The 27,642-nt window shown below is 39.8% G+C and overlaps 1 protein-coding gene across 2 annotated transcripts in view; it reads right to left on the minus strand.

Annotated features, from left to right (window-relative positions):
* Positions 1–27,642, minus strand: part of STS (steroid sulfatase) — a 172,850-nt gene that overhangs the window by 22,303 nt on the left and 122,905 nt on the right. For both annotated transcript variants that reach the window (XM_006031320.2, XM_025212962.1), the window contains one exon: positions 26,153–26,274. In XM_006031320.2, the coding sequence (XP_006031382.1) occupies positions 26,153–26,274 (122 nt within the window). The remainder of the gene's footprint in view (positions 1–26,152; positions 26,275–27,642) is intronic.

The following is a 27,642-nucleotide window of genomic DNA, read 5'->3' on the forward strand; positions in this document are numbered from 1 at the left end:
TAGATAAAACCTACATCACTTTACTGCTGCCACACAGGAAATTTGTGGCAGGCAGGAAACTAAATCTATTTTTCCAAGTCTGAGGGAAGTGTCTTAAGTGATAAATTGTTGTTTCTTTCAACTTTCAAAAAAACATTTAAATTCTAATTATTATAATTATACTACAGATAATAGACTCACAACTGTTTAAAACTGCCTGTTACCAACTTTTGATACTGCAGGTTGGAGACATAGTAACAAATATTATTAAATGAAAACAGAGTAGCCTACTTGAACATCAGTCTCTTGGACAAACTTCTATCAATATCTTGAACACTCTCCACTCACAGCCTGGAAAGAAGATGGCAGTGTAAACTCATAACTATTAATTCCCTAGCTGTGAAAAGTAGGTGGGATTTCACAATTCCACATGTGTAGCTGTTAATAGTCTAAGAATACTGATATGTAAGAATGTTATGAACCTTGCATGTGGAAGTGTCAGTAAGGTAAAGTTATTATATAGCTGTGCTGCGGTAATTAGAATTTCCTACAAGAATATATTGATTTAACTTTTCATGGGGGTAGTAGAATGCTTAATATAATATTTTAAATAAGGAGGAGTGTCCCAGACAGAAGAGAAGGGTCCTGCTGATGACATGCTAGCACACAAAGGCAATGGGCCCAGCTATTAGCTTTAAGGATCTTGCATCATATTTTGAAAAAAAAAATCAAGTCTTTTCTGCTAATGCTGGGAGATAACAGATCAGAGGGATGTAGGTAGTTTAAAAAGTGACTTAGGGCTTGCCTTACACAGGTATTTAGGTATTTAGATGCAAAATTCAGATCTTCAAAACACTGACTCAGTAGTCATTTGGTCTTGAAGATGTATGATAAGGTGACAGGCTCTATAGATGAGGGGGGAGCAGTGGATGTGAAATACCTTAACATCCTGAATCTGGTATTTTTTAACACCTTCATTATGATTTGGGTGATGAGATTGAGTGTGTGCTTAGCAAATTTGCAGTAGACAACAAATTGGATGGAGCTGAGACACTCTGGAGGGTGGGGCTAGAATCCAGAATGACTTGAATACATGGAAGAAATGGTCCACAATCAAACAGTTCAATTTTAACAAGGACAAATGCAAATAACTGCATGAAATAACTGCATGCAGAAATGCAGACTGAGGAATGACTGGCTAGGTTGCAGTATAGCAGACTTGGGGCTTAAAGAGAACCGTAAGCTCAATATGAGCCAATAGTGTGCACTTGTCACAAGAAAAAGCCAACAGCACACTGGGATGTATTAATAGAAGTGTCACTTGCAAATCAAGATAATTGATTCTTCTATGCTAATTGACACTTGTGAGGCCTCACCTGGAGTAGTATATCCAGTTTTGTGGTGTAAAAGGGCAAAGAGCTTTTCTGTGTATCATCTGCTTTGTGGAAACTGCTTGTCAGTTCTTTATCAACATTAATTGGAAGCTAAACTGTAGCAGCACAGCCCTTGCAAAAAAAATGTTAAGGTACTGTGGTTTAGCTTCTACTTATCACTGGGCTAGAGCATGAACACAGACAATTATTGCATAATAAAGCAGTACCCAGATCCTTCCACCCTGCGGTAGATGGTTTAAATTTCCATATCCAGAGCTGGTCCAAAGCTAGAGATAGGATACTGGATGGGATGGACCAGTGCTCTGATGTAGTGTTGTCTTTTTGCCTGGTCATCATGCCTTGGTCAACTGTTAGGGGCCTTTGTCACTGGGTGGCATCTTGGTCTACTATTATCTACTTGTGATATAGTTTAGTCACCTGAAAACTGAAATTCATTAGTCTAACTGAAGCATTTCTCTTAATATATCTTTATGAATCTAATTACCTGACCTATCAAGTGACCTAAGGTCCTATTCTGGCCTTAAATATTATGTGATGACAGATTATTTTTACTGGATGTTAACCCAAATTAATTTTTCAATCAATTAACTTGAGGTAAATTGAGTCCACAGACTAGTCTAAGTATCCCTTTTGTGGGTATTTAAAAACTGGCTGGACACACTTTCTATCTGTTGTAGTTAGTCAATGAACATTACTTGCCATTAATTTCACCTATTCTTCTGGTTTTGGCTGAGAGATTGGGTAGTTAAATATATTAGTTCTGGAACTGTCCCAGAGTGGGCTTGAAAAGGGGTATTTACGTACCAGTTTGAATTTACTATTCATTCATGTTTATTGTACTATTTAGAAGCCAAAGACATTGTATATGCAAGTAAAACAAAAACTGCCTCTGCTTTCAACATGACATGGATCTCCATATTACGTAAGTGTCTGTCATGCATATGGGTCTCCATATTATATAAGTATCTGCTCATACAGAACTAGGACCTTAATCATTTATTTAAATCAGTAAATATAAATAATTAGACTAAATAACAGCTTGCAGATGGAAGTTCTTTACTGTCACATGTTGTACCTCCTACAATGTACTGGAAGTACTTTTGGCACTTCATAAAGAGATATAAATTTTACATATGTCTCCTTACTGTAGTTATCAGGGATGATAGCACTCAAAAGATGTCCAGAAATGTAGACAGATGGGGTTTGTTTTCTTTAAAGCCAGGTTTATGTCCAATTTTTAAATTGTAGTTTTGCATATGCAGTCCCTATCACTTAATTATAACAGGGTGCTTTGCCAAAGAGTCTTTAGAGCTTCATGATCTGTGAGAATAGAAAGGATAGCAACTAACAAAAGGAAATCTTCTAAAGCCCATCATCCCATGCTGTTCAGGGCTGAGATGTCCTTTTTGGTTGTTGTTTATTTTTTCTAGCCTGCCAATAGCTCAAGGCACTTCTTGAAATTTAAGATCAAAGTTTTAGAAACACCTGAAATGCCACCATGTAGTATTTTAATCCTATGTCTAATACGTAACTACTTTCCCAGTAGAGGATTCTTCTGCAAACAAAAAACACTAACCATGAGACATTCTCTTCCTTCACAGAGAAGATTTCCCCTCTGAAATCTCTGTTTGATTTACTGCTTGATAAGAATTATATTGGTCCATTAGGATTTCTTGGGGTTTTTTTTTTCCCTAAACCCACTGGATTTACATTTGGATAACAGGTTACCACCAGCAGCCTGAGAAAAGCACCTTACTAGCAAGCCAGGATACTATGGGGAGGCATAAAGCAAATATTGCTTATTCACTGGTGTATCTGGTTCATCATCCATTTTAGCAATAAAGGGGAAAGAATAGCTCAGAGGCATGGTAGGAACCCTAAATTTAGGCAAACGAAAATATGGCTTTATCTGGATAAAATAAACAAAGGTGTAGTCTATCTTGAAATAAGAATTTTCATGGATTATTATTTTGGAAATATCTTTTTGGAAAGATGTCTTTATTTTAGCTAGAAAATGAGTGAAGTGAGGATGTTACCTGTTGTTTTTTTTTTCCTTTTTTGCTATTACTTCATTTGCTAGTTTAAGATCAAAATTTGACACAGTAGTCAAATTATCTTTTACAGTCTTCTAACCAGATATTATATACTTTAGGTTCATTATTGAAGAGCTTAAGCTTGAAAAAAAAGATTATAAATGAGGCATATTAAGGAGCTAGACTACAAAGTTGATTTTGCACTTTTTCTATTGCCACTTTTATTTAAGTTAAATGCTTTCGAAAAGAGTATATTATTTAAAAAATGATTCCTTGTAGCAGCCATGCTTAGCCTTTTTCTTTTTTTTCAAATTCAGGTTGCTAGCAGCTAAATATTCAAATACATTTTCTTAGAGCTTTGTCCTAGTTAGTTGTTTGCCAAAATCCAATGTGTCATTGCTATAATTAAAAGCATTGGAAAATTTAAAATCCTTGTTAAATGGAGTCCTGAAATATTTCAGTAGATAAAATAAAAGTCAAATGATGAAACCATTTATAATGCCAACATCCCACATACACTGAAAAAAAAGGCAAATACCAAGACCCAGCATCCAATCAAGTTAACATTATTTTCAGTTCAAGTCCTGCTTGAAAAGAATGCAGGCTTGACAGGAACAACAAAATGCTATTCTAGTCCAGGTGGACTAGAACTTTTTTGGTTCAGTTCTGTTTTCCTAATATTCCCCTGAAATCCTCATGGAATACCATGATATACCTGGTAAATCAAATGACATTTCAAACATGCCTTTCTGTACATACAGGAAACCCTCGCTATTCATGGATTTGCGATTTGTGGGTTCGAATATTCACAGTGCACCACACGAACCCATACTCTATCCCCGCTCAGTGTAATGATACTTTGTTACTGTGCTCTGGTGATACTGCAACATACTGAATCTAAAAGTATCAGCTTATTAGAGCAGGGAACAGAACACTAGACATTATTGGAATTACTGTCTCCAGCCTGTTTATCCTAGCCTATTATCGGTACAGTACAGTATTCATGAATTTCCCCATTCACGGGGATCTCTAGAATGTATCCCACGAAAATGGCGAGGGTCTCCTGTACTATATAGGCCTGAGACAGCAGTGAAGTAATTTCTGGCAAGATTTCCAGGAGTGGTTTAGCCATGGCATGGAAGTTTGGTGCCCGGGGCAAAGCCTGCAGGGGTATCCCGCCCTCGCCCCGTGTACTGATCTGGGAGGCACATGCCCCCACCCCCGTTGCTTGCTCAGGAATGCATGCAGTGATGGGAGACAACCCTGTTCCTGCACCCCCCACCCCCCAAACAAGCCACTCATGGCTCCATCCTGCTCCCTGACCTGGCTAGGCAGCACCTGGTGGCGCCCCTTTGCTTTGGTGCCTGGGGTGGTCGCCTTGCTTGCCCCACCTTGCTGCGGCACTGGTGGTTAGCCTTTTGGAACTCTCTCACTCACAGTCACCTGTGGCTTTAGAAGTAATTTTAAAAGCTAATAGACCAAATTCTGCCAGCAAATACAGGTATATAATCCTCACTGAAGTCACACACATATCTGATAGCAAAATGTGACCATTGGGCCTCCCCTACACATGCAGGTAAAGACATGATAGGATTGAATGCATGAGTTACACAGTCATATCTCTTGCCATGCATGTGTAGCATGGCAGGAGCTACAATTGTGGGATCACACCTTAGATCCTATCATGCATTAGCTTTAGGGATTTCACACACCCCTAGGGCAGGGAGATCACCACAGCTGGAATCCCTCTGCCCCAGGGGTTTCACGCATCCCCTGGGTGGGAGGAATCACTGAAGCTGCAATCTTCCCACTCCAGGGTTTCACAAACCCCTAGGCTGGGAAATCATAGTGCCCCCCTGTGGCTGCTCAGATCCAGATGGGTCCTGGCACTGAGGAGGTGTGCTGGGGGAACCCAGCATTTGCAGCTATGGGACTTTGGGTCCCAGCAGCTGCATGATGCTTCTGGGACCCAGAGTCTGCAGCTACTGGGACTAAGAATCCCCAGCAGTTGCACGACTGGCAACCCTGGCTAGGCAAGGGTGCACCCCTGTGGATGACAGCCCACAGCTGATGGGGCTCCCAGCCTTAGGGGAGACCCTGCTATACATGCAAATTAAAGCTCAATAGCAACCAGCTATAGAGTTAGTGCACATTTTTGAAGACCAGCGTTAGCTACTTCAAGCTTCTTATTATGTGATAAGTACTTGTTCAATATCTTCACTAACGATCTGGAAGATGGGATGAATTGCACCCTCGGCAAGTTTGTGGATGACTCTGAGCTGGGGGGTTTAGTAGATGCACTGCTGGGTAGAGCTAGGATTCAGAGTGACCTAGATAAATTGGAGGATTGGGCCAAAAGTAATCTCATGAGGCTCAACTAAGACAAGTGCAAAGTCCTGCACTTAGGACAGAAGAATCCCATGCACTGTTGCAGCCTGGGGACTGATGGGCTAAGCAACACCTCTGCAAACAAGGACCGGGGGTTTACAGTGAACAATAAGCTGAATATGAGTCAGCAGTGTGTCCTTGTTTCAAAGAAGACTAACAGCATAGCAGGTTTACTAATAGAAGCGTTGCCAGCAGATTGAAGGAGGTAATTATTCCACTATATTCTGTACTGGTGAGGTGGCATCTGGAGTATTGTGTCCAGTTTTGGACCCCCTCTATAGAAAGGTTATTGACAAGTTGGAGAGAGTCCAGTGGGAGAGCAACAAAAATGGTTTCAGAAGCTGGGGAATATGACTTACAAGGAGAGGCTGAGCAGTGCAAGGGCACTGGGTTTATTTAGTCTGTAGAAGACAAGACTGAGGGGGGATTTAATAGCAGCCTTCAACTACCTGAAGTGTAGTTCCAAAGAGGATGGAGCTTGACTGTTCTCAGTGGTGACTGATGAGAAGAAAAAGAAGCAATGGTCTCATTTTGCAGGAAGAGAGGTATAGGTCAGATATTAGGGGAAAAAAAAACCTCTCACAAGAAGGGTGGTGAAGCACTGGAACAAGTTACCTAGAGAGGTGGTAGAATCTTTGCAGGGTTTTAAAGCCCAGCTTGACAAAGCCCTCGCTGGAATGACCTAGTTGGGGATGGTCCTGCTTTGAGCATGGCATTGGACTAAATGACTTCCTGAGGTCCCTTCCAACCCTCATTTTCCATGATTTCTATGATTCTGGGATACTTTGCATATGTAGCTGGTCTCAAGTGAATTGCACAATTAACCAACTAACTGTGCAATACCTGTGACATGAAGAGGGAGCCTTACAATCATGCTTCTAATTAAATACAAAGGCAGATCAAAAATAATAGAAGGAAAAAAAGAGGTGTTTATAGACTGATGAGTGTTATTTTCTGTGGTTGTGTCCATAGAAGGAAAATACGTTGCATCTTAAATAGTATTATCTAACACATGCTAATTTAAATGTGCTTTAACATCACTTAGTGATGTTCAGCTGTCCCAAAATTGAGATATCCCTGTTTTGGATTTATTTTTGGATTACAATCAACCTCTCAGGTCAGTCCTCAAAATGCAACATTTTTGGAATATTAGACCTGCAAAATGCCAAAATCGTGCTATTTTTGTTAGCTGCTTTTACAGTTAATACATTAGCAAAACATTAGGAAATTCATAGATCATGTCAGCTATTTCCTCCAACTGATATGAACAACAGTTTACTGACATTTACTCAAATAAAAGTGGTAGCAGAGTTTAGGCCAATATAACTATATAAACTGTCAACAGAACTCCAGAAATTTTTTTTTTTTTTATGTTTTCTACTTTGAATTTTTTGAAAAATCAAAATTACCAAATCACCAACCTAATTTAAGAAAAAATCTGATCTTCAGCTGCATGCACATACTACTTTTTTCTTTCTCACTTGGTTGCCTCTAACTTTGGACTTGTTAGGACAGAATTCTTTCGTTGTTTTGTTTTTGATTTGTTTTGCAGGAGATGCAAGGTCATTACCACAAAACGTCAGTCACAGCATTTAGTTCAAACTCTTAGCACCTTTGTATAGCATGCACATTTACTACATACGTAAAACTGCCAAGTAATTTTATACAGCAAGACAAGCGGCCCTCACTGATTAATTCAATGTTGACCTATTAACAGACTTTTGCTTAATTTTTTATCTGCTTCCATGTAGCTGTCCGCTGACTGAAACACATATGCTACAAAATCTTCTTTATCTTACAATGGCCAAACCACAACTTGCTCTCCGGCTCTTGAATTTCAGTGAAGGACTGGATGTCACTCCCAGGTCGAGAAACTCTGGGCACCACTGGCATATAACTCCAGAACATCTGATTCCAGTAGCTGAACATAAGCAACTACCACTGACTTCGGTTAGAGCTTCTAATATACGGTGTTTTCTGAATCTGGTCTCCATGCTCTGAATCGCTGTTAGCTCCTAAGACTACAAACTTGTTACCACATTTTTTATTACAGAACTGGCAGTAACATTCTCTTTAACTGAAGCTCATAACTTTAAACCTGCATCTGAGACCTTGCAATGTAAATTATTTAGTTTGGAAACTAAAAAAAGAAATAGGCAATACAATCTACTGGCAATAATACTGTACAAACTATGTTCCCAGTTTAAAGTGGGAAGAGATTAAAAATCCAAAATGCTTAGGTTAAAAAGACAAGCAGGTGCATAGCTTAAATGAATAGGGAAAATGATACATAATAGCATGACATTTTTAAATAATGCCTTCCATCTTGAAAGTGGCCAAAGTCCTCTTTAAGTACCTAGCACATAAATTCTACAGACAGGGATTGCTTATTTTCCTGCCCTTTGGGCAGGGGGCTGGACTCGATGATCTTCCAAGGTCCCTTCCAGCCCTAATGTCTATGAAATCTATGAAATTATTCTATCCCTAATAAAGCAAACATGATTAACATGAAGAGAAACAATTGTTTAACAACCCATGGCAATGTGACTGTACTGAATTTTCTCTCTTCTACTGGTTTCTAAGGAGGCATAAAATCATAGAAAATTAGGGTTGGGAGGGACCTCAGGAGTTCATTTAGTCCAACCACCTGCGCAAAGCAGGACCAGCTATAACTAGATCATTCTAGCCAGGGCTTTCTCAAGTTGGGCCTTAAAAACCTTGAAGGATGGAGATTCTACCACCTCTCTGGGTAACCTCTTCCAGTGCTTCACCACCCTCCTAGTGAGAAAGTTTTTCCTAATATCTAATCTAAACTTCTCTTGCTGCAACTTGAGACCGTTGCACCTTGCTCTGTCATCTGCCACCACTGAGAACAGTCTAGCTCCATCGTTTTTTGAACCCCACTTCAGGTAGTTGAAGGCTGTTATTAAATCCCTTCTTCAATTTTCCCTTCTCCAGACTAAGTAAACCCAGTCCCATCTCCTCCCTTTCCCACCCCACCCACTCCCCCGGACCTCCCCCTGCTCCCATCCAAGTAGTGACAGAAGAAATGTAAACAGGGAAAAGAGTGCTTCTGGGGACTTTTAGGGGAAGAAGTTTTGCCGTAGGAAGTTCCTAGTCAGACTAAAGAGATTCTTGGATTTTAAGAGAGTGTGGTCTTAATATGCCAATTAACATGTATTAATTATTTAATTAACTAAATATATATGTTAAGATTCCTCTCTGTGTGCCAGAACTGAAGAAAAGCTCATCTAACAGAAGCTGTTCAAAGAATATAGGTAGGAAATATAAACCATGAAAGATGGATCAGGGAGAAACAAGCCACTTAACAAGCTTATAGTCTCGTATTCAAGATATATTCTCAAGAGAGACTTTCTGTGTTTAGTTATATTTCTTTACTTACAATTTATTTTCCAGAATTTCCATCTCATTTAGTTTATCAGATCTAGGCTCAAAATACTTCTGTTTATGTGATGATGTCTAACTTAGGATCATTTTCTATTTTTCTTCCTGTATGTGTTAACCTTGTGTTTGTGCATCATACTGTTCTTTTAGTAGTTTTAGCACATGATTAATTGACACTGTCTGGTCGCCTATGAAAATGTATTATTGAGTCATTTTTTATTTTGCTCAGGAAGACCAGAAGAGAAGAAAAAAAGATTGAGAATCATCTCAAAAACTGTAAAAATGGTAATCATATGAAAGTGCTACTTCTAGATGTCAAGGAAAAACTTAACAAAAACAGCCTACTGGATATGAGAACTCTGAAGAGGGTTTGGATAACAAAATGAGCTTCAACTTGAAGTCCCTATGCAAGTAAATTCCCATTGAGCTTAATGGGAATTGTGCCTCAGTAACCTAATACAGCATCAGCTGTATGCAACAGCAGAAACATCTCTACTTGCAAATGAAAAAGTAGCTCCAAAGATAACTAGTAAGGGTTAGAAATACGTTCTTGGGTATTTGGAAAATTAAACTGGTACAGGGCTTTCTCCACTTCACTATCACCAACTCTAAGTCTTCAAAAACCATGACTTCAATCTCAGAAAAATCATGATTTACAAAAAAAAAAATTCTAATTTAACACACACACACACACACAAATACAAATATCACTTTCTTTGAGTCCATAAGTAGATCAGTTTATCTGGGTGTCCTAATGCAAATACATGTTTGGAATTCACTTTCAATGAACATGTTAAAATATTTGCTTAAAAACCAGACTTAAAGCAACTACTTTTTTTCATGGCCTTTATTCTGTCAAAATGGCATTTGGGATCTTGAATAGAATGGTACCGTGGCCAATGTTTGTAGTAATACCAGGAGTCTCATGGTTGTTGATGATTTTTTTTTCTTTTTGAAATCCCAGCTCCCTGTTACATATGATTAGGAGACAATCAAATTTGTGTTAAAACAAAGTACGTTTTTAGACCTTACATTGCAGAGAAAAATTTCAAAATATTGCAACTTAAAGGCTCAGAAACAAGAAATTCAAATAAAATTATTGCATACTGATTACACACACAAGTAAGTGTGTGTGTGTGTGTGTGTGTGTGTGTGTGTGTGTGTGTGTAAAATCAATATGCAATCATTTTGGCCACACTGCCATTGTATTCAAGATCCCAAATACCATTTTGACAGAATAAGGGCCATGAAAACAACTAGTTGCTTAAACTTCAGATTTTAAGCAAATATTTTAATATGTCCATGGAAAGTGAATTCCAGACATGTATTTGAATCAGAATCCAGATAAACTGATATACTTATAGAGTCAATGAAAGAGAAATTTATTTTGGGATGTGTGAAAGAATTACATAATTACAGCTTGGATATCCCAGCAAATTGCACAACTGATTTACACCACACAAATTATTTTCAAGAGCCGTGTCTGGTAAAATATTTTTGTATTATCTATCATAACCTGTTTGCAGGGAAATTATATATCCTAGCTCGTGGACTCTGCACCTCTCCAGCAAAAGTTGATAGAAGTGTCTGAAGCAAACACTTTATTTGATGAAGGTTTTCCCTCTTTTCTCTTTGCATTTTAATGTTTAGACAACTTTTCTTACATTTTTTGTTTAGGGGGAACAAGACAAAAGACAAATATGCTTCTTTCTTCGGGAAACTGTTGCTGTTTAGCACAATTAACATACATCTTGGAAAAACATAATAAATGATGTTACATTTGTGCAGTAAGGTGTGACCAAAAGCCTTTGGAAATACTTATATCGAAAGTTTCAATGCGCGTGATTACAAATGCTTTCTGGACCTTCAGATGCTTTTAAATATTTATCCTGGCTGATGGTCAGGAAAAAATCTTTTTAGGTTATTTGTTTCAGCAGAGCCCTACTACACCTATCCCTTTCCACCAACACTACCTACCAGCACAGATCTGCTCTCTCCTGAAAGTTATTTACTGATGCAATGATATTTATCTATTCTAGACAATCATGTTTTTAGGGAATTTCTTTGAGAAGCTAACATTTTGTTCAGTTTGCTGGTGAAAGGAGGGAACCAGGTGATCTGGCACATTTTATATTGTGTGTAGGCTGTGCATACATAAAATTAGTTTCTGAAAGAACATTGCCTAAGTTGGAATATGTCATTTAAATCCAATTTTGAAATTAGAATGAATCGGTGCTATGTTCCGAATATAACATGCAGGATGCTGCAGGCTCAAATCCAGCACTGAACTGAAGATATTTTTGGAAGTGCAGTGCTCTGGAGATATTTTGAAGACCCAGTTTTTATGTTATTTTTGTGAGGAGAAATCCAATTTTGAAAGCTGAAGCACATTTTTATCTACTCTTTTATATTTATTATTATTTACTTTGTTGCGTCAGCTACTAACCTTCTACATGGAACATTTATTATAAAATGGAACATTGCACTCTCTCATATCCTTTTTCTGTCCAAGTTATAGCTGTGAAATCTATTTGGATAAAATACTCAAGACCTTTTTTCACTGTTGTAAATGCATGGTACAGCCTCTGACAGCAAGCCATTCATGCTGAAGTTTAAATAGTACTGAATTAGCATCTTTTAAAATGTCTTTCCTTTTATATTATCACTGAAACCTGTCAACCTTTCTCTGTTCAATAAGAACATTACTAATTTAGGTCACAATATCTTGAATCCAAGAGACTGGTATGCTATAGTTACTATTTTTATATGAAGAAAAAGGACTGGTATATGATCACAGAAAAAAATCTGTGTATATAATGTCAGTACCAGAGGCTATTCACTATACTCTTTGACTGGTAGGATGGCTTTATGAAACAAGAGGGTTTCTTAATCAAATTGACCAAAATGGCAAGGATATACTTATTGTAATCAGAAATCACAGATTTTAAAATAAATTGAAGAAACTTTTCCTTGCTATTTTGGTGTTGTCTCTGGTTTAAATACCATCTCTTTGGCTTTCTGAATATCTAAGGTTGTATGCTATAAGGATGCATTAAAAGAGTACGTTCTCATAGTAAAAAGAATGGTTTCCCTGGCAACAGTTATAATCTCACAATATTATAATATTTTCTTTTGAACCGTGCAGTGTTAAAGGAAGTGGTCACTTCCTGGACCAAATGTTTTGACTCATTTGTAAGTAATAAAGATGATTCCTATTGTATAACTGCTGAAGTTATCAAAAGCAATGTGAGTCTTTATGAACTGTGTATAGTGTTCTTTAATTCCTCTGTTCATGTCAGTAAAGCTAAATGGAACACTGTTAATATGAAAAAGTTCTTCAGCAGAACAAGGAAGAGAACGGAAATAATAAGCAGAAACAAGGCACAGGTTGTGTTATAAGCAAGTATGACAAACGGATTTGACATTCTACGTATTGAATTACAGGAGCACTCATTCACCGTATGGCTAAGAACAGAATGAACAAATCATCCTCACATCAGTATTATTTCTTCTATAAAAGAAAGTGGGAAAACCAATTCATAAGGCCACAACAGAGGCTTACATTGACTTCATCCTTGCTCTAAACAACAGCAGCAAAACTGATTCATTTTGCTGATTTGTGTAGATGGTTATAAGTGAAATTTATCTAAAAATACTTAGAATGACTTTCACGTAGAAAGGTAGTCCTAATTCGTTTTGCTCCAAATGTGTCTCTACTACAGTAATTAGTGTTGCTAAAACTGCTACTGACACTGTAGTCTTACCTACTATCAGACGCCTACATTTGCAAATGAAACAGCAGTTTCAGATGGAGTCCATGGGGTTATGCAGCTGTTTTAAACACAGTGGCTGTGTCTGGACATACAGCGGCATGTGCTTGCAGTGGCACAAATTGTTGCAGCGCACACCCCTGCACATGCCCTTTGTTATGCAACAGGACTAATTGTCCTGTTACTGGCAAATTGCCTCTCCTCCCAGCTCTTCAGCCAGGGAGAGCTGGAGGCTGGGGCCAGAACCGGTGCCGGGCCCAGCAGTCTTAACTGGTGGCCTGGAGCAGCATGGGTACAGGTCAAGCAGTATAGAGGCCTGACTGGTAGCCATGTCATTGCTCTGGATGGCCCAGCCTCTGTGTGCCAGTGTATACTGGTTGGGTGCATGTTTTATTTTAGCATTTTAACGTTTGCTGTGTGTAGTTTGTGGCACCGCAAAGAGGCTTGTGGCACCACAAACTGCAAATGCTTGCACATCATTAGTCAGTCACTTTTCAATATCAGGACTTACAGTCTTGCTTGCTGCTCTCAGGATATTTTTTCCAAAAGTTTGCCATTCTTTAAATTTATTTATTTATTTTACATTTTCTTTTAATGGTGAATTTTAACTAAATGTAAAATTAAAGTACAATGCTGTGAATAATTTATGACCTTATCAATTAAAATAAAAAGTATAATGTACTATTTCCTGTTAGTCTTGGGGAGCTGGGAAAGCTGCAGACTATCATTTCTATGCACATTTTTATTTTCAGAAATAAATCTGATTTTTCTACTATGTTACACAAAAGGCCAGATTCTGCCCTGACCAGTCATCTCTATTGATTTAAAATGACTCCTGAGAGCAGGTTTTGTTTTAGATTCATTTCAAAACTTGACAATTTCTCTGATATTTTAATATGCCCTGCAAATTAATCCTATATATTCTTGTTTGGAATCTGCAAACTGTCAAATCTTTCACTCTCATACCTAGATAAATAAACATATCCTTTGGAATCCTATGCAGAAAAGACTGGATGTGGACTCCAGGTTTTGGCACTGACTGCCATACAAACATAAAAAGACATGGGTCTTAATGACACTGGTGGAAGCAATTCTGATTTACTGCAGTTGTTGTCAAAATTCACAAGAAGTACTATTTAAAATTTCTCAGATTCTGTAATTTGAAAAAAGGGAGGATATATTTCTATTCTTTTACTAGTTATATCTATAAGGCTTCCACTAACTACATCCCTTAGGGTATGTTAGATAAATTTAACGAGGGTTAGGTCGATCTAACTGCTGACCTGTACAAATGTTTGGGAAGGTTAGATCAAGCAAAAAATGGTTGGCTCAATCTAATTTAGTTTACTGCAGGAGGTGCATTAAATTATATTGGGACGGGGTTAGACCCAACTACTGAATGTGTATATATGTTCAGAGAAAAGTCCTAGGGCTGAGAAAGCTCAGCTGCTCAATCCCAGCCCCAGGGATGTGTTTTTCCTACCCCCTGCCCCACTCTGACCAGGGTATTTTTAACCCGTGGCTCCTTGGATTGGCAACCATGGACCTGCCAACCTCTCCACCCCATGAACCCATACACCCCACTCAATCCTGCCCACACCTTTCCTTATGCAATTTACTTAGATCACATTCCCAGTGGGCTCCCAGCACCAGTGAATGTCCGCACAAAAGGGACCTGACCTATAATCACATGGCTTAAAATAAAACACATGATCATAGATCAGGTCCTGGAAATGTCTGCATGTATGCTTAGTCAAAAGCAGAGTATATTAGAAATTATTTCAAAAGGAATGATTTCATTTACTAATACCATCTGTTCACTGGCTTTTAAACAGAATGTGCTACACACTGAATAGCATTTTACATCTATCTCTAGTGGTTTTTAAACATTTTAAAGAAAATAACACAATGTAGTTTCAACATTTAAAAGAAAATGGCCTGATAGCTTTCCATCATAAATATATTTACAGTATATATATCAGTTAGAGTTTGTGGCCAAAGTTGTGAAAAGTGACAAGTGATTCTGGATTCCTCTCTTTGACAGCTGTAGTAGATACACTTTAAAAGGAGAGTCAGATTTGCTGAGTAACCATCCTCTGAAGATCAGCCACCTTTAAAAGTGTCTCTAATGAGGCATCCAAATTGTGGCAACCTTGACTTTTTTCCTTTAAACAAGATTTTAATTACTTTTTATTTTTGAATCATGAGTAATATTTAGACAGAAAAGAAGTGAGGTTGGACTTTTTCTGCCTCATGTACTATTCACTATGCATGTGAAATGGGCACAAAAACACCTGAACCAATATATTGAGACACATTCTTAGTGAGAAAAAGCAGCAGCACATGGTAAAAATTAATGGCCACAGAAAAAGAGAATTAAACACATGACATGAGAAGAAAAAATATAATAGGAAACAGTATTATCAACCCATGGCTAACATACACAACGAGTAAATTTATAATGAAAGGTTTAATGTTTCATTTATGCTTTTTAAGCAGAGAACTTGACTGTTTTTCCTTTTTCTCTTCGGTTGAGACAGAGAGCAGTGCAGGAGTTTGACATTAGTTTGTTTTTTCTATGTGTCTACGCAGATTAATATTTTTCAGTGAATCTTATGCCTCTTTCTAGAATTGATTTATATTTGCAGGATTCACTGCTTTGATTTTATTGAATATTGCATTTCAGTTTAATTTGCCGTGGAAAGGCTTTTAAGAAAATCTTATCAATATTCACAATTTTGCTACCTGGAAGCAAAATAATTGTGAAAGGGCAAAAGAGTCAATAAAAACACTGATTTAATTTATAATCTAGTAAAGAAGAAGTTGCTCTATTTCACCCTAGATAAATCAGTAAACACTTCCAGTAAAACAAAATACTATGTTTCTTCCCTTTCCCTGTCATTATATAAAACTAATAGTTTTCATTGTACTTCATTGAATCTTCATTGAATGCAGATCTGTCACAGAAAAAGGTGAACTGCTGTTAGTACAGTCACCTTGACATTTATCTGTATTTTTATTAATAGTACTAAAATACTATTAGGATTATAATTTCTTTATGATATGTACTGTGTTGCATTGTATCCCAGAATGTTTACAAGGCACATAAGTATTTACTGCAAAGGCTTTGCAATATATTTCCTCTTACACAATGGAGATTTTGCCCACAATGAGAGGAGTTTGAAGGATGCAACACTTCCATACAACCAAAGATACACTCTTTATCTGATGAATGCTCTCCTTATAATTAAGTTGTCATAGCAATGCATTTTTAATAGCACTGATTCATATGCCAGTAAAGTTCCAGAGCTGCAGCTCTTGATATTTTTTCACTGTATTCATTTATGTTAAATTTTAGCTTGAATACTTACAGAAATACCAGACTACTAACACCAGCAGAACAATAGCATATGATCAGAGTTAAATCAGGCTGAAGAATAATCTGACATACACAGTGACCTGAACATTGCATAAGACTTTACATTTCTTAGTTTTTGAAAGAGACAGTAAAGGCAGAAGGCACATTGATAATGCTTTCTAAAATGTAAATGTTTAATGATTTAGAATCCTGACCAATTAAGCTAATACCTAATTATGAAAAAGAAAGGTGACATACCAAAAACTATAGTTTTTCAAAGGTGTTGTTTTAATATGTTAGCACTGCTGTACTTGAAGCTGGGCAGCTCCTGGACAGCCTCACTTGGGCAAATATAGCACCTCCCTGAAGCTTTTCAACAGGATATTCATTTTCCTTTTAGCCATCTCCTTTCAGGAAGTCTGGCTTCAGGGAACAGCTAACTAATGGAGCAATCAAGAGTTTATTTATCAATACCTGAAACATAGGGAAACCATTACTCCAGGACTAGACCATGAAGAAGCCTTGATCACAGGATCCAGATATTGCCCAAAGGTCTTTGAGGGGTATGACAGCAAACACAATGATTGGTTTAATTAAGCCTGCACATCTGCATGTATATGAAAGAGAGGGAATAGAAAAAAAACACATGCAAAGACAAAGAGAAGGCTGCAAGGAAGCAAGAGACAAAAGGATCATTTGGAGGATGGCCCTCAAAAAAATTCTGGCACTTCTTTGGGGCAAAGCATCAGCTGATAAATACCAGGTTCTGGGTACAAATAAAATGACTTTAAGGTAAGAAAAGTTCATGCTTCTACAATGAAACGTATTGCTTCACTGGGTGAAGGAATAAATGCTCTTCATCTATCCTCAGCTGGTAGAAAGATGAAGGGACTATAAGAAGCTGAATAGATTCTTCTCCATCATAGAGAGTAGCTGAAAAGGAGCTACTGTTCTAGCTAGCCTACTACAAGGGCACAGGGAGACTAAGGCCTACTTTGTAGGGTGTGCGTGTGGGGGGCTATGAAATAGAATTGCATCAAGGAAACGTCTGATGTTATTTTCTATTTCTTAGTCACAGGAGTCTGAAGGTAGGCTGACCACCTCAAGAAGGGTAACAATGAAAATGTCTCTTCAGAGTCAAGTTCCAAAAGGGCCAAGTCTTCCCCAACTACTTCATTTTTTCCCATTAAACCTTGGCAGTCCTAGTGAACATTAGAAACAGTTAGCAGTTAAGTGTGAATGTGGAAAGGGCAAAACTCTTAAATAACCTGCAAGTTCTCTTCTGCATACACCCATTTGTCAGAGTCTTGTTAATACTACAAGCCCCAAGAAAGGGAGCTTCATAGATTTTATAAACATTAGGGCTGGAAGGGACCTCAGAAGATCATTGAGTCCAGCCCCCCACCCAAAGGGCAGGAAGTCAGCTGGGATCATAGGATCCCAGCAAGATAAGCATCCAATTTTTTCGTGAAGGTGTTCAATGCTTGAACCACCTCCGATGGCAGGCTATTCTAGACCCTGGGGGCTCGGACAGTAAAGAAATTCTTCCTTATGTCCAGCCTGAAACGGTCTTGCAGTAGTTTATAACTGTTCGACCTCATCATCCCTTAGGGCGGTCTGGTGACCCAGATGCTGGTGGTCACCCCTGATAAACTTATAGGTGGCCATCAGATCACCCCTGAGCCTGCACTTTTCCAGGCTAAAGAGCCCCATAGCTCTCAGCCTGTCATTGTAAGGTCTGTTTTCCTGACCTCTGATCATGCACATGGCTCTTCTCTGGACTCTCTCAAGCTTCTCCATATCCTTTTTGAATTGTGGGGCCCAAAACTGGATGCAGTACTCCAGCTGCAGCCTCACCAAGGCAAAGTACAAGGGGAGAATGACGTCCTGGGATTTGCTCGAGAAGCATCTATGGATGCAAGCAAGCGTTTTTGTCACTTTACTAGCCACAGCATTGCACTGAAGGCTCACGTTCATCTTGTGGTCAATGACGATCCCCAAGTCTCTTTCTTTCATAGTGCTAGCCAGCATAGCACTGCTAAGCCTATAAGGATGCTGCAGGTTTTTCCTCCCAAGGTGGAGAACCTTGCATTTTTCGGTGTTAAACACCATCAGGTTCTCGTCCACCCATTTGCTGAGCCTGTCCAGGTCAGCCTGGATCGCTCTCCTGTCTTCAGGTGTGGATGCTCTGCCCCAAAGTTTGGTGTCATCAGCGAACTTGGCCAGTCCACTTCTGACTCCAGTGTCCACATCATTAATGAAGAGGTTGAACAATATGGGTCCAAGGACAGAACCTTGGGGGACCCCACTGGTCACAGGGCACCATGACAATTGACTTCCATCAGTTACCACCCTCTGGGTCCAACCACGGAGCCAATTCCCCAGTCAGCAGATCGTGGTGGACCTAAGGCCACAATAGGCCAGTTTCACCAAGAGGTGATCATGGGATACCAGATTGAGGGATTTTTTGAAGTCAAGATATATGACATCAATCTCTTCTCTCTTGTCCAGGTGAGAGGTCACCTGGTCATAAACGGAAATGAGATTGGTCAAGTAAGACCTACCCGCAACAAACCCGTGCAGGCTATCCCTCAGGATGTTGGTGTTGGCCAGTCCATTAAGGATGGTCTCTTTAATAAACTTTTCTAAGGCCTTCCCTGGGATAGAGGTCAGGCTGATGGGCCTGTAGTTTGACAGATCCACTTTCCTCACTTACTTGAAGATAGGCACCACATTAGCCTTCTTCCAATCTTCGGGCACTGCACCAGAGCACCATGAGTTCTCAAAGATCTGTGCCAGGGGCTGGGCTATGATGCTCGCCAGCTCCTTGAGTACCCTGGGGTGTAGATTGTCAGGGCCAGCTAACTTGAAGGTGTCCAGCCTCTCAAGGTGTTCCTTCATGAGGTCAGCATTGATGGAGTGTAGGGGATCTCCCTCACCTGGATCTCCTTGTCCTGTACTGGGCATGGGCATCACATGGGACTGATGAAAGACCAATGCAAATCACCCATTCAATAGATTGTTTTTTTCCTGGGAGACAGTTGTCCCATCTGGTTTAGCAGGGGTCTAATGTTGCCCTTGCTTTTCCTCCGGCTCCCCACATATCTGAAAAATGACTTTTTATTGTCCCTGATACTCAAAGCTAGTTGGAGTTCAGTTGCAGCCTTGGCTTTCCTGGTTTGATCCCTGCAGGACTGGACCAGTTCAGAATATTCCTCCTTGGAGGTGAATCCTGTCCTCCATCTTAGCTGACAAGTTCTAATAAAACAAGTACTGTAGGATCCGTCTCCTAAGTGAGCATCGGACTTAGATGCCAGGTTTAGATAGTGGTCTGGTGAAAATGTGTGAATAAAACTCATAGCAACCCTACATTTCTAAGATAGAAACATTATGGCCATCAATACTGCTGTGATTGTACTAAAGAGAATCTTCATATTTTTGGTTAAAGCTTCACATGTCTCAGTGCAAATCTGATCCATCTTGACAGGTGCTGAGTGGAAATGGCATTCTCCTCACGCTGATTCCCAAAGGCTACAAACACTTCAAGAGACTTCTTAAATGCCTTAGTCGTATCAAAATAAAAATTCACAATCAAAACAAAAGTTTAAAAATAGCCAAAGAAAATTTGCCCCCTGGGGAGGGGAAGGGATAAAGGAGAGAACTACACATGCCAGATGCTATTCGCATTGCTCGTAGCTAATAATAAACAATTGGATACTACAGTAGGTGGCTCAGTATAAGAATTTTAATATAAACCAAGAGTATGGGTTAAGAAACATATTGCAGCAAGTTAAAAGAGGGTAGAGACTTTCTGAAGAGCAGCTGTATGCAATGAGTGTAGAAACTCACTGGAATTCCACATATGATGCTACAGGACTGCCTCTCCACTGGACAAATCACCAGATGCTCTATTTGGGTCCCAACTTGCTGTACCCATAAGCTCTTAATATTCTCCAATTCTGTTTCATTTCCTTCTCTCCTTATCTTTCTTTTGCCCCTCTGGATCAATCCTTGGGAAAAGATTATTAATTGTTATAATGGAAGCTCCCCTAGGTCTTCAGAACACTGAAAGATCCAGATTACTTAACCGTGTCCTTTTCTATCTCTAGCAGGGAACATCAGGCCAGGAGACAGGCCAGAGCTGGGACATTGCACTCTGCCCCCGGAAGGCTGCCTGCTGCTGGGGTGGGGACAATGTCCCCCTGCCCTGGCAGCAGGGAGCTCCTGGCTACAACTCCCTAGTCAGGGGCATGTGGCTTGGAAAGAGCTGCATGGTAGGGGCAGGTCCCAGCCCCCTCCCCGACTCACCTGGGGGCAGCTAGCTCACTGCAGCTCACTGCCCCAGTCCTGCAGCTCTTTCCAAGCCCCATACCTCAATCACCTGATTGGGTCACAGGGCTGGGACCTGCCATTGACTGAGACAGTTCCCAGTCCCCACTCCACAATTGCAGGGTGGGAGCTGTAGAGTCTGTTTTCTGCTGAGCTCCATGAGCACAGTGGTGGGTGGGGAACAGTCTGGGGAGTCTGTTCCTTGCTCAGCTCTGTGAGCATGGAGCTGGCGGGGGGAACAGGGTCTCCGCTCCTGCCAGCATGGTGCTCCCTGTGCCAGCTCGACAACTGCAGGGCCAGTGCTGGGAGATCCTTATCTCATAGTCTGAGTCATAAAGATCTCATGAGTCTCCTATGAGTCTCATATAATCATAAAGATCTCCCATCCTCCTGCTCCCCAATCACAATGGCAAAGCGGGGGCTGGGACATAAGTGTCTCCCAGCCCCCATTCCCTAATCACAATCTTGGAGTGGGGGGCTTGGAGCTCCCTCCTGCTGGGGCAGGGGGACATAGTCGCCTCCCAGTCTTCGGTTGTGGAGCCTGCCCCAGCAGCAGGCAGATCCTGGGGGCAGGACCAATCTCCCATCCCTGGTACTTGGCTAACTGGGAGCAGATTTACTGCCAGTCAGGTGTCTACATGAGTGCCACTGCACAGCTAAATTGCCAGGGATCCTGGTTTTCTCTGAAAAAACAAACACCCCCCCTCCCCCCAATTTTGGATTAAAAAAAGTAACCCAAAATCCACATTTTTCCATGATTAAAATGAAACACCACTCATATAGATGATTGGTGTTTCATTAGAGTGAATGTGTAAAGGCAACCCAAAGGTAAGCCAAAATACACACACACACACACACACACACACACACACTAATTTTCATTTCATTATTTTCACATTTCATTTTAATCAAGGAATTTTATAGATTACTTTTTTTAATCTGAAAATTGGGAATTTTTTTTTTTTTAAGTCAGAGAAAACCAGGATCCCTGGTAATTGCAAGTAAATTTTTTACTTGCATTTGCAGGTAGCAACTTTACTCACTACTAGCAAGGTTTACTGTGCAGTAAGCTTGTACACTTGTAGATGCACATGCTCACTGAACAGTAAACTACACTACTGCACAGTAAAGCATTTCATGTAGACGCACCCACTGATGGGTTCCCTGCTCACTGGCAAATTGAAAAGGCATTTACGACCATGCCCTTTGAAAGACCCCCATTGCAAGCTTCCAATATGCCAGAAGTCAGGCAATTGGCACCTGATGACTTTTTTCCTAGATGCAAGAGTTTGGAGATCCAGAAAAAAAAATCATCAGATCTCAATCATGCAATTAAAATAACATCTGCCAGGCCCCTACTGTGCCAGCCAGGTAGCTGGAAACTGTGCCCATGTTGCTGCCATTTCATCCTCCCCCTTCCACCGTCCCCTATCACCTCCCAGCTGCAGTGCAAAAGCAGAAGCAGCATAAATGCAGCTTCCAGCTGCCTGGCCCTGGCACAGATCACCACTGGCTGAAAAGGTGTAGATGCAGGGAAAATCCTGCACTGTGGAAGCCACTTGGCCTGTGTCAGATTACAGCTGGATTGTTCTGGCTTCCTGGCTTGAAAAGATTGGCAGTCACTATCATAGACAGTCATCCTTTCTCCTTTTTCAAATGTAGAAGTCATCTCCAATCTGGTGCTCAGTTACTGTATACCACTATTCAGGACTTACAGTCCTTTACTGACAGGTAAACTAGCATAATATCTGAGTATATATAATGGGTATTTTGAATGCTTACAGTAGGTATAATGGGAATGTCTTGGAATCTCCACGGGACAATCTTTACAGCGTTTTTTCCTTGGGCATTATATTTTATGTTCTTTCTTTTGAACATATTACGTTACTGCTAGCCATTATGGGCACTGCAAAGTTTAAGGGTATTCAGCATGTTTTTCTACTCAAGGTATGAAATGGAAAGATAAGGAAGGGAAAACTTTTTATTCTTGCATGAAATTGTAATGTATTATACATTTTGGTAAGCACAGACAATTAAAAAGGCAAGGTAAATAAATTGAGGTACCCAAAATTAAGAAATTCGTTTTTTGTTTTCTAGCCTTTCTTAATAAACCAGTTGCATATGAACTGATTCCCATTCTTTAATAAATGTTGAAGTCCAGTGAGTAAACTTTTGCCACAATATGTCATTGTTTTTATTACCTTGTAGAAGGGTAAAAAGCTTCATCTATTTCCAGTTAAATGATTGGATTAATCAGCATTCATGAAAATATAAAACATAGTTCTATCACTGTTGTATTCACATATACATATTAAGAATACCATGCAAAAGTAATAAGAAAACCAAGAATTGTGTATGAAATTGCTGCTCTGAAAAGTTAGTTAAGTTTGATGAGGGACATTAAAGAGCAACAGCTAATGAGCAATGTAATGAATTTTGAACATATCAGGTGCTTCTTACAGCAGGGTACTGTAGAGAGAAACTGAGAAATCAGGAGTGAGGAAAATAACAATAATACCAGACACATTTTGCTATACAAATGCCTTTAGCAATCCTGATAACATCGGATGCATACAAGAGCACATAGCTATGGAGTATCTCTCTCTACAACAGTAACTTGTTGCAGTGAGATAAGCTATGTGGAAGACCTTTGAGTATCTTGATCAAAAATCTTTAGCAATACAGTTTTATTGTCTCCACAGAAAAGGCATTTATGAAGACCTGGGCTTAGAGAAGAATGGCAGAAATGACAAGCGAACACTCTCCAGAGACTTATACTAAAAGCAGCAGAGATAAAGCCTGCCTGACGAAAATGCAGTCAGAACCATTGCATACAAAGCATTGCATTACAAAAAGATTGTGACTGGCCTTTTCTGCTATGCAGGTTAGAGAGAGGATGCAGAGAGAATGGTAGTCTAAACTGGATTTCCTGCATTCTGTTAAGTTGTGGAGCTGCCAAGTCCCCACAGAGGTCAGAGAAGAAGTAGGCCTGTACTCTACCCCTCATCATCCACCTCTTCTGTCCTATGAAGGCTACAAAAACAGCTAGCTGCTCCAGAGCAGTAAGTACTACCCTACAAGGGCTGCATCTACACGAGACACTTCCTGTTCAGTAGCTCCTTACTACTACACGATAGCGTTGTGTGGCACGAACCATGATGTGACATTACTGCACAGTAGGGCTGTGCAAAACAGCAGCATTCGAGGGAACACTGTTTCGTTTCAAGTTTTGTTTCATTTCGAAAGCACTGTTCCATTCCATTTCATCAAAATTATTTCACTGTTTTGATGTTTTGATTGGGCTGTGATTGGACTGGGGAAGGGAACTCAGCCCAGCCCAGCGCAGCTGGGGAAAGGAACTTGGGCGGGGGAAGGGAACTCAGCTGGGCTGAGTTCCCCAGCCCGATCGCAGCACTGGGGAGGGGAAGTGAGTCAGGCTGAGTTCCCTTTCCCAGCCCTATTGCAGCGCTGGAACCCAGCACTGCAACTCAGCCTGGTGGTGAGAGGCAGAGCATAGTGCCGGCTGTGCCCAACTTCCAACACCGGGCTGAGCTCCATGGGGCTGGCGGAGCCAACTGGAGCACAGCCCAGTGGCGGGACATGGGTAGAGTTGGCACTGTGCTTCCATCGGCTCCGCCAGCCCCACCGAACGCAGCCTGGCCATACGAGGGGGGGAGAGCCAGATCTGTGCTCCCCGCCAGACTGAGCCACATGGGGCTGAGGAGCCAATTGGGAGTGCAGCCCTGGTTCTCCCCGGTCTCCCAGCACCTGGCTGGCTCCTTCGAAACTTGAAACATTTTGAAACTTTAAAAATGTTTCGACTGCCCTCATTTTGTTTTGAGGCTGTTTCAAAGCCCTTTGTTTCATTTCAATTTTGCTGTTTCGAGCTCAAAATGAGTCAAAACAGTGTCAAAACAAAACAGCCAGTGAAATTTCACACGGCCCTACTGCACCGTAGTAACAAGCTACAATGCAGTCAGTGTCACTAGAAAGCCATGCCGGGACACTACCGCCCAGTAGCTGCATAGTCATTTAATACGTGGGTATGCAAGTACTAAATGACTGCACGGTAACTATAGCCAGTAAGGAGTAATGAGTGATATACCTTTGAATGTCTGGGTTTTCTGGGAATTCCCTCTCTATACTTCCCATGTAGGGAGGGGAGTTGTACCTTATGCTGTATAAGGAGTGCAGTGCACAAATAATTATATCCTTAGACTGCAGCATTGTGCAACACAATACTTTTTGGTGACATGGTCATATGCTATTTCTCAAATGGAAAATTGCTCACATTAGTCTCAGAAATTCTTATTTAGACATGTAACATCTTAAAACCTCTTTACCATGCTTTAATTCTGTATGATTTTCATCCTATTATCCAGTCTAGTGGGAAGCACTGGATAGTAGCATAGTTAAGGCAGGGGTTGTAGAATAGGGGACCATCCATGGTGCCAAGTTGGGGCAGGGTCACAAAAATTGCAGCTGCTGAGCTGTCAACCCAGCCACTTTGTGCTGCCCAGGGATGCCATCCTGTGTTACCCAGGGAGCAGAAATGCAACCATGTCTGGGTATACCTCTGGCACTGGATATGGATCTGAATGTCTGGATAATTAGTCATACCAAAGGTCTAAAATATTCGAACTTTGTCAATCACTGCCTTAATCCTTTGCTCCCCACAAGATAAAAAAAAACAACATATGCTTAATGGCATTGCATTTGATACCATGTACATGGTGATGACCACCCTAAAAGTTTTTCTCATGTCAGTGTTCTGTAGCCTGTTTGTGATATGCCACTGTATCAGTTAAAATGGAACAAGTATAGGAACAGCCACTTTCAGTGCAGGAATTTTTATAGGACAGAATATGTTGATGTTGTATGATAGGTGCCACCATGAAAATTAGGCTATTAGATTAAATGAGTCAGATCAGTGGGCAATGTTTTGTTCTGTGGTTTTCAGAACAAAATTAGAGTATTCATAAAAGCATGAAAAAGTCTCATGTAAGGTTGTAATGATTCATTTGGAATTTGGGACATCATCTCACTGGTGCCTTTTTTTTTTTACTTTGCTACTTTCAATAAAAATGCCAAGTTGGCATAATACCCAGGCACCTAGTCAGCAAACATTCCTATTTGCTGTAAACTTTAGAAAAGAGTTAATACCTGGCCATGACTTAAAAAAAAAAACACAGCATGTAATAATGACTCTGACCCAAACAAAAAAATGAAATTATGTGTTTAAATAATATAAATCTCATCACTGTACTGATCTACAATTTTGTTGTATAGCATCAAATTAATGTCAAATAATACATTGGCTCTATGGATGGGTGTGTTTCCTGGATCAAAGAAAGCTATAAAAAGAAGAGATACATAGCTGCTGGTACTTTAAGAAATTTATTTGTAATCATAGCCTAAGGCTTTTTCCTGATCCTTTTCAAGTTGCAATAAAAATTATATGAAATATTTAAAATGTGAACAGGCAAATTTACTTACTGTTTCCTGGATGCCAGCGTACTGCATTTAAATATGCATTACAGTAATGGAAGAGAAATTCATGCTTGGATTGGATAATTTTGCCTTGAAGCAAGGGCATCAGATCATGTCCATCAATAATTCTGAATAAGAAAACATTTCAAAGTCAGGGTAAATAACTCAAACCTTCCCTGCCTGGGAAGCAGCTATAACCATGCATTTCCATTTCTTAATAAACACAAACTCCATTCTACCTGAAAGCTAGAGCAAGCCTTCCTTTTATGTCCTAAGGGACCACAACAAATTGACAAATTTGGAGCAAAACCTTTGGGTACTTTTCTCCCTTGATTGTCTGCATTATTTAAAGGGTCGTTAATTTTGCATTCTGCCTTTTAAGAATGATTAGCTTCCATACCCTGTTCTCTCTATTTTTGGTTTGGGAAGCCTATATGAAGTCCATATAAGGAAATTATTGTAGCAGGAGCTGCCAGGTACAGAAACACATAGATCTACTACAGCAGCTTGAACACATAGCTTTGCTATGATAGCTCATGTGATAGCTCAAGTACAGTACATTAAATTTCCACTGCATTCATAGACTCTGCTCTGCCAGTTATGGCTGAGAACATTCACTGAAGACAACAACAAAAACTTTAAGGCTCTAGCTAAGGATATTTACACATGCTGGAGCTAAACACAGATTCAGTCATACCAAATTTTAAATAAATAGTTTCCTGACTATATATTTGCTTCATATTCACTATATGTACAAAGCTTCTAATGGCTGTTGGACATTTTTGGTGATTCTTTGAAGAGACCAATCTATTTAGAAGGAAATAGAGTTACATAATCAGCTAAGCTGGATGTTTCCATTAATTAAGACATCAGTTAGTTAAAATGAACTGACAGGAAAAAAAAATCACAAGTTACAGTTTTGACATGGTGTGAATTACAAATTTTACAACAGTTTTTAGAGATTTATTCATGCCAGCTAGGTTGTTATACTTTAAAGCATTTTGAAAGACATCCTGGAAAAACAATTTTTGAAAGTTCAAACTTTTAATCATTCAAGTTATGTTTAATTATCATATAAATTCCTTTCCCAAATATTGTAACTAACACTTGTAAAAAATGTGAAACAGATACTAGTTGGAAAACTAAAATGATAAGCCAGAGGCAGATATGAAAGATTTCCAAGAGTACATAATATAGCACTGTCACCCTTCATCCCAACCAATGGGTAGTGGGAAAATGCTGGAACTTCAAGTCAAGGGCAATTTTGTCTTTTCAAAGCTCTTCCACCTTCTAGCCAAATAGCTTAACAGTGATAGCATTTAGCTAGTAACCAGAACACCTAGATTCTAGGTCCTGTGCCTGGACGCGTTGGCGATGCATAGGGGTGCAAGTAGGTGCACATCTATATCCTGAGCTTGGCAGTGCAACCCCTGGAAAAAGGCACTGCCTACACTGCCGGTGGCACCTGCGGGTGATCACCACTCGGCAGTGCCTCG

Source organism: Alligator sinensis, unplaced genomic scaffold, assembly GCF_000455745.1.
Source record: "Alligator sinensis unplaced genomic scaffold, ASM45574v1 scaffold956_1, whole genome shotgun sequence".
NCBI classification, from domain to species: Eukaryota; Metazoa; Chordata; order Crocodylia; family Alligatoridae; genus Alligator; species Alligator sinensis.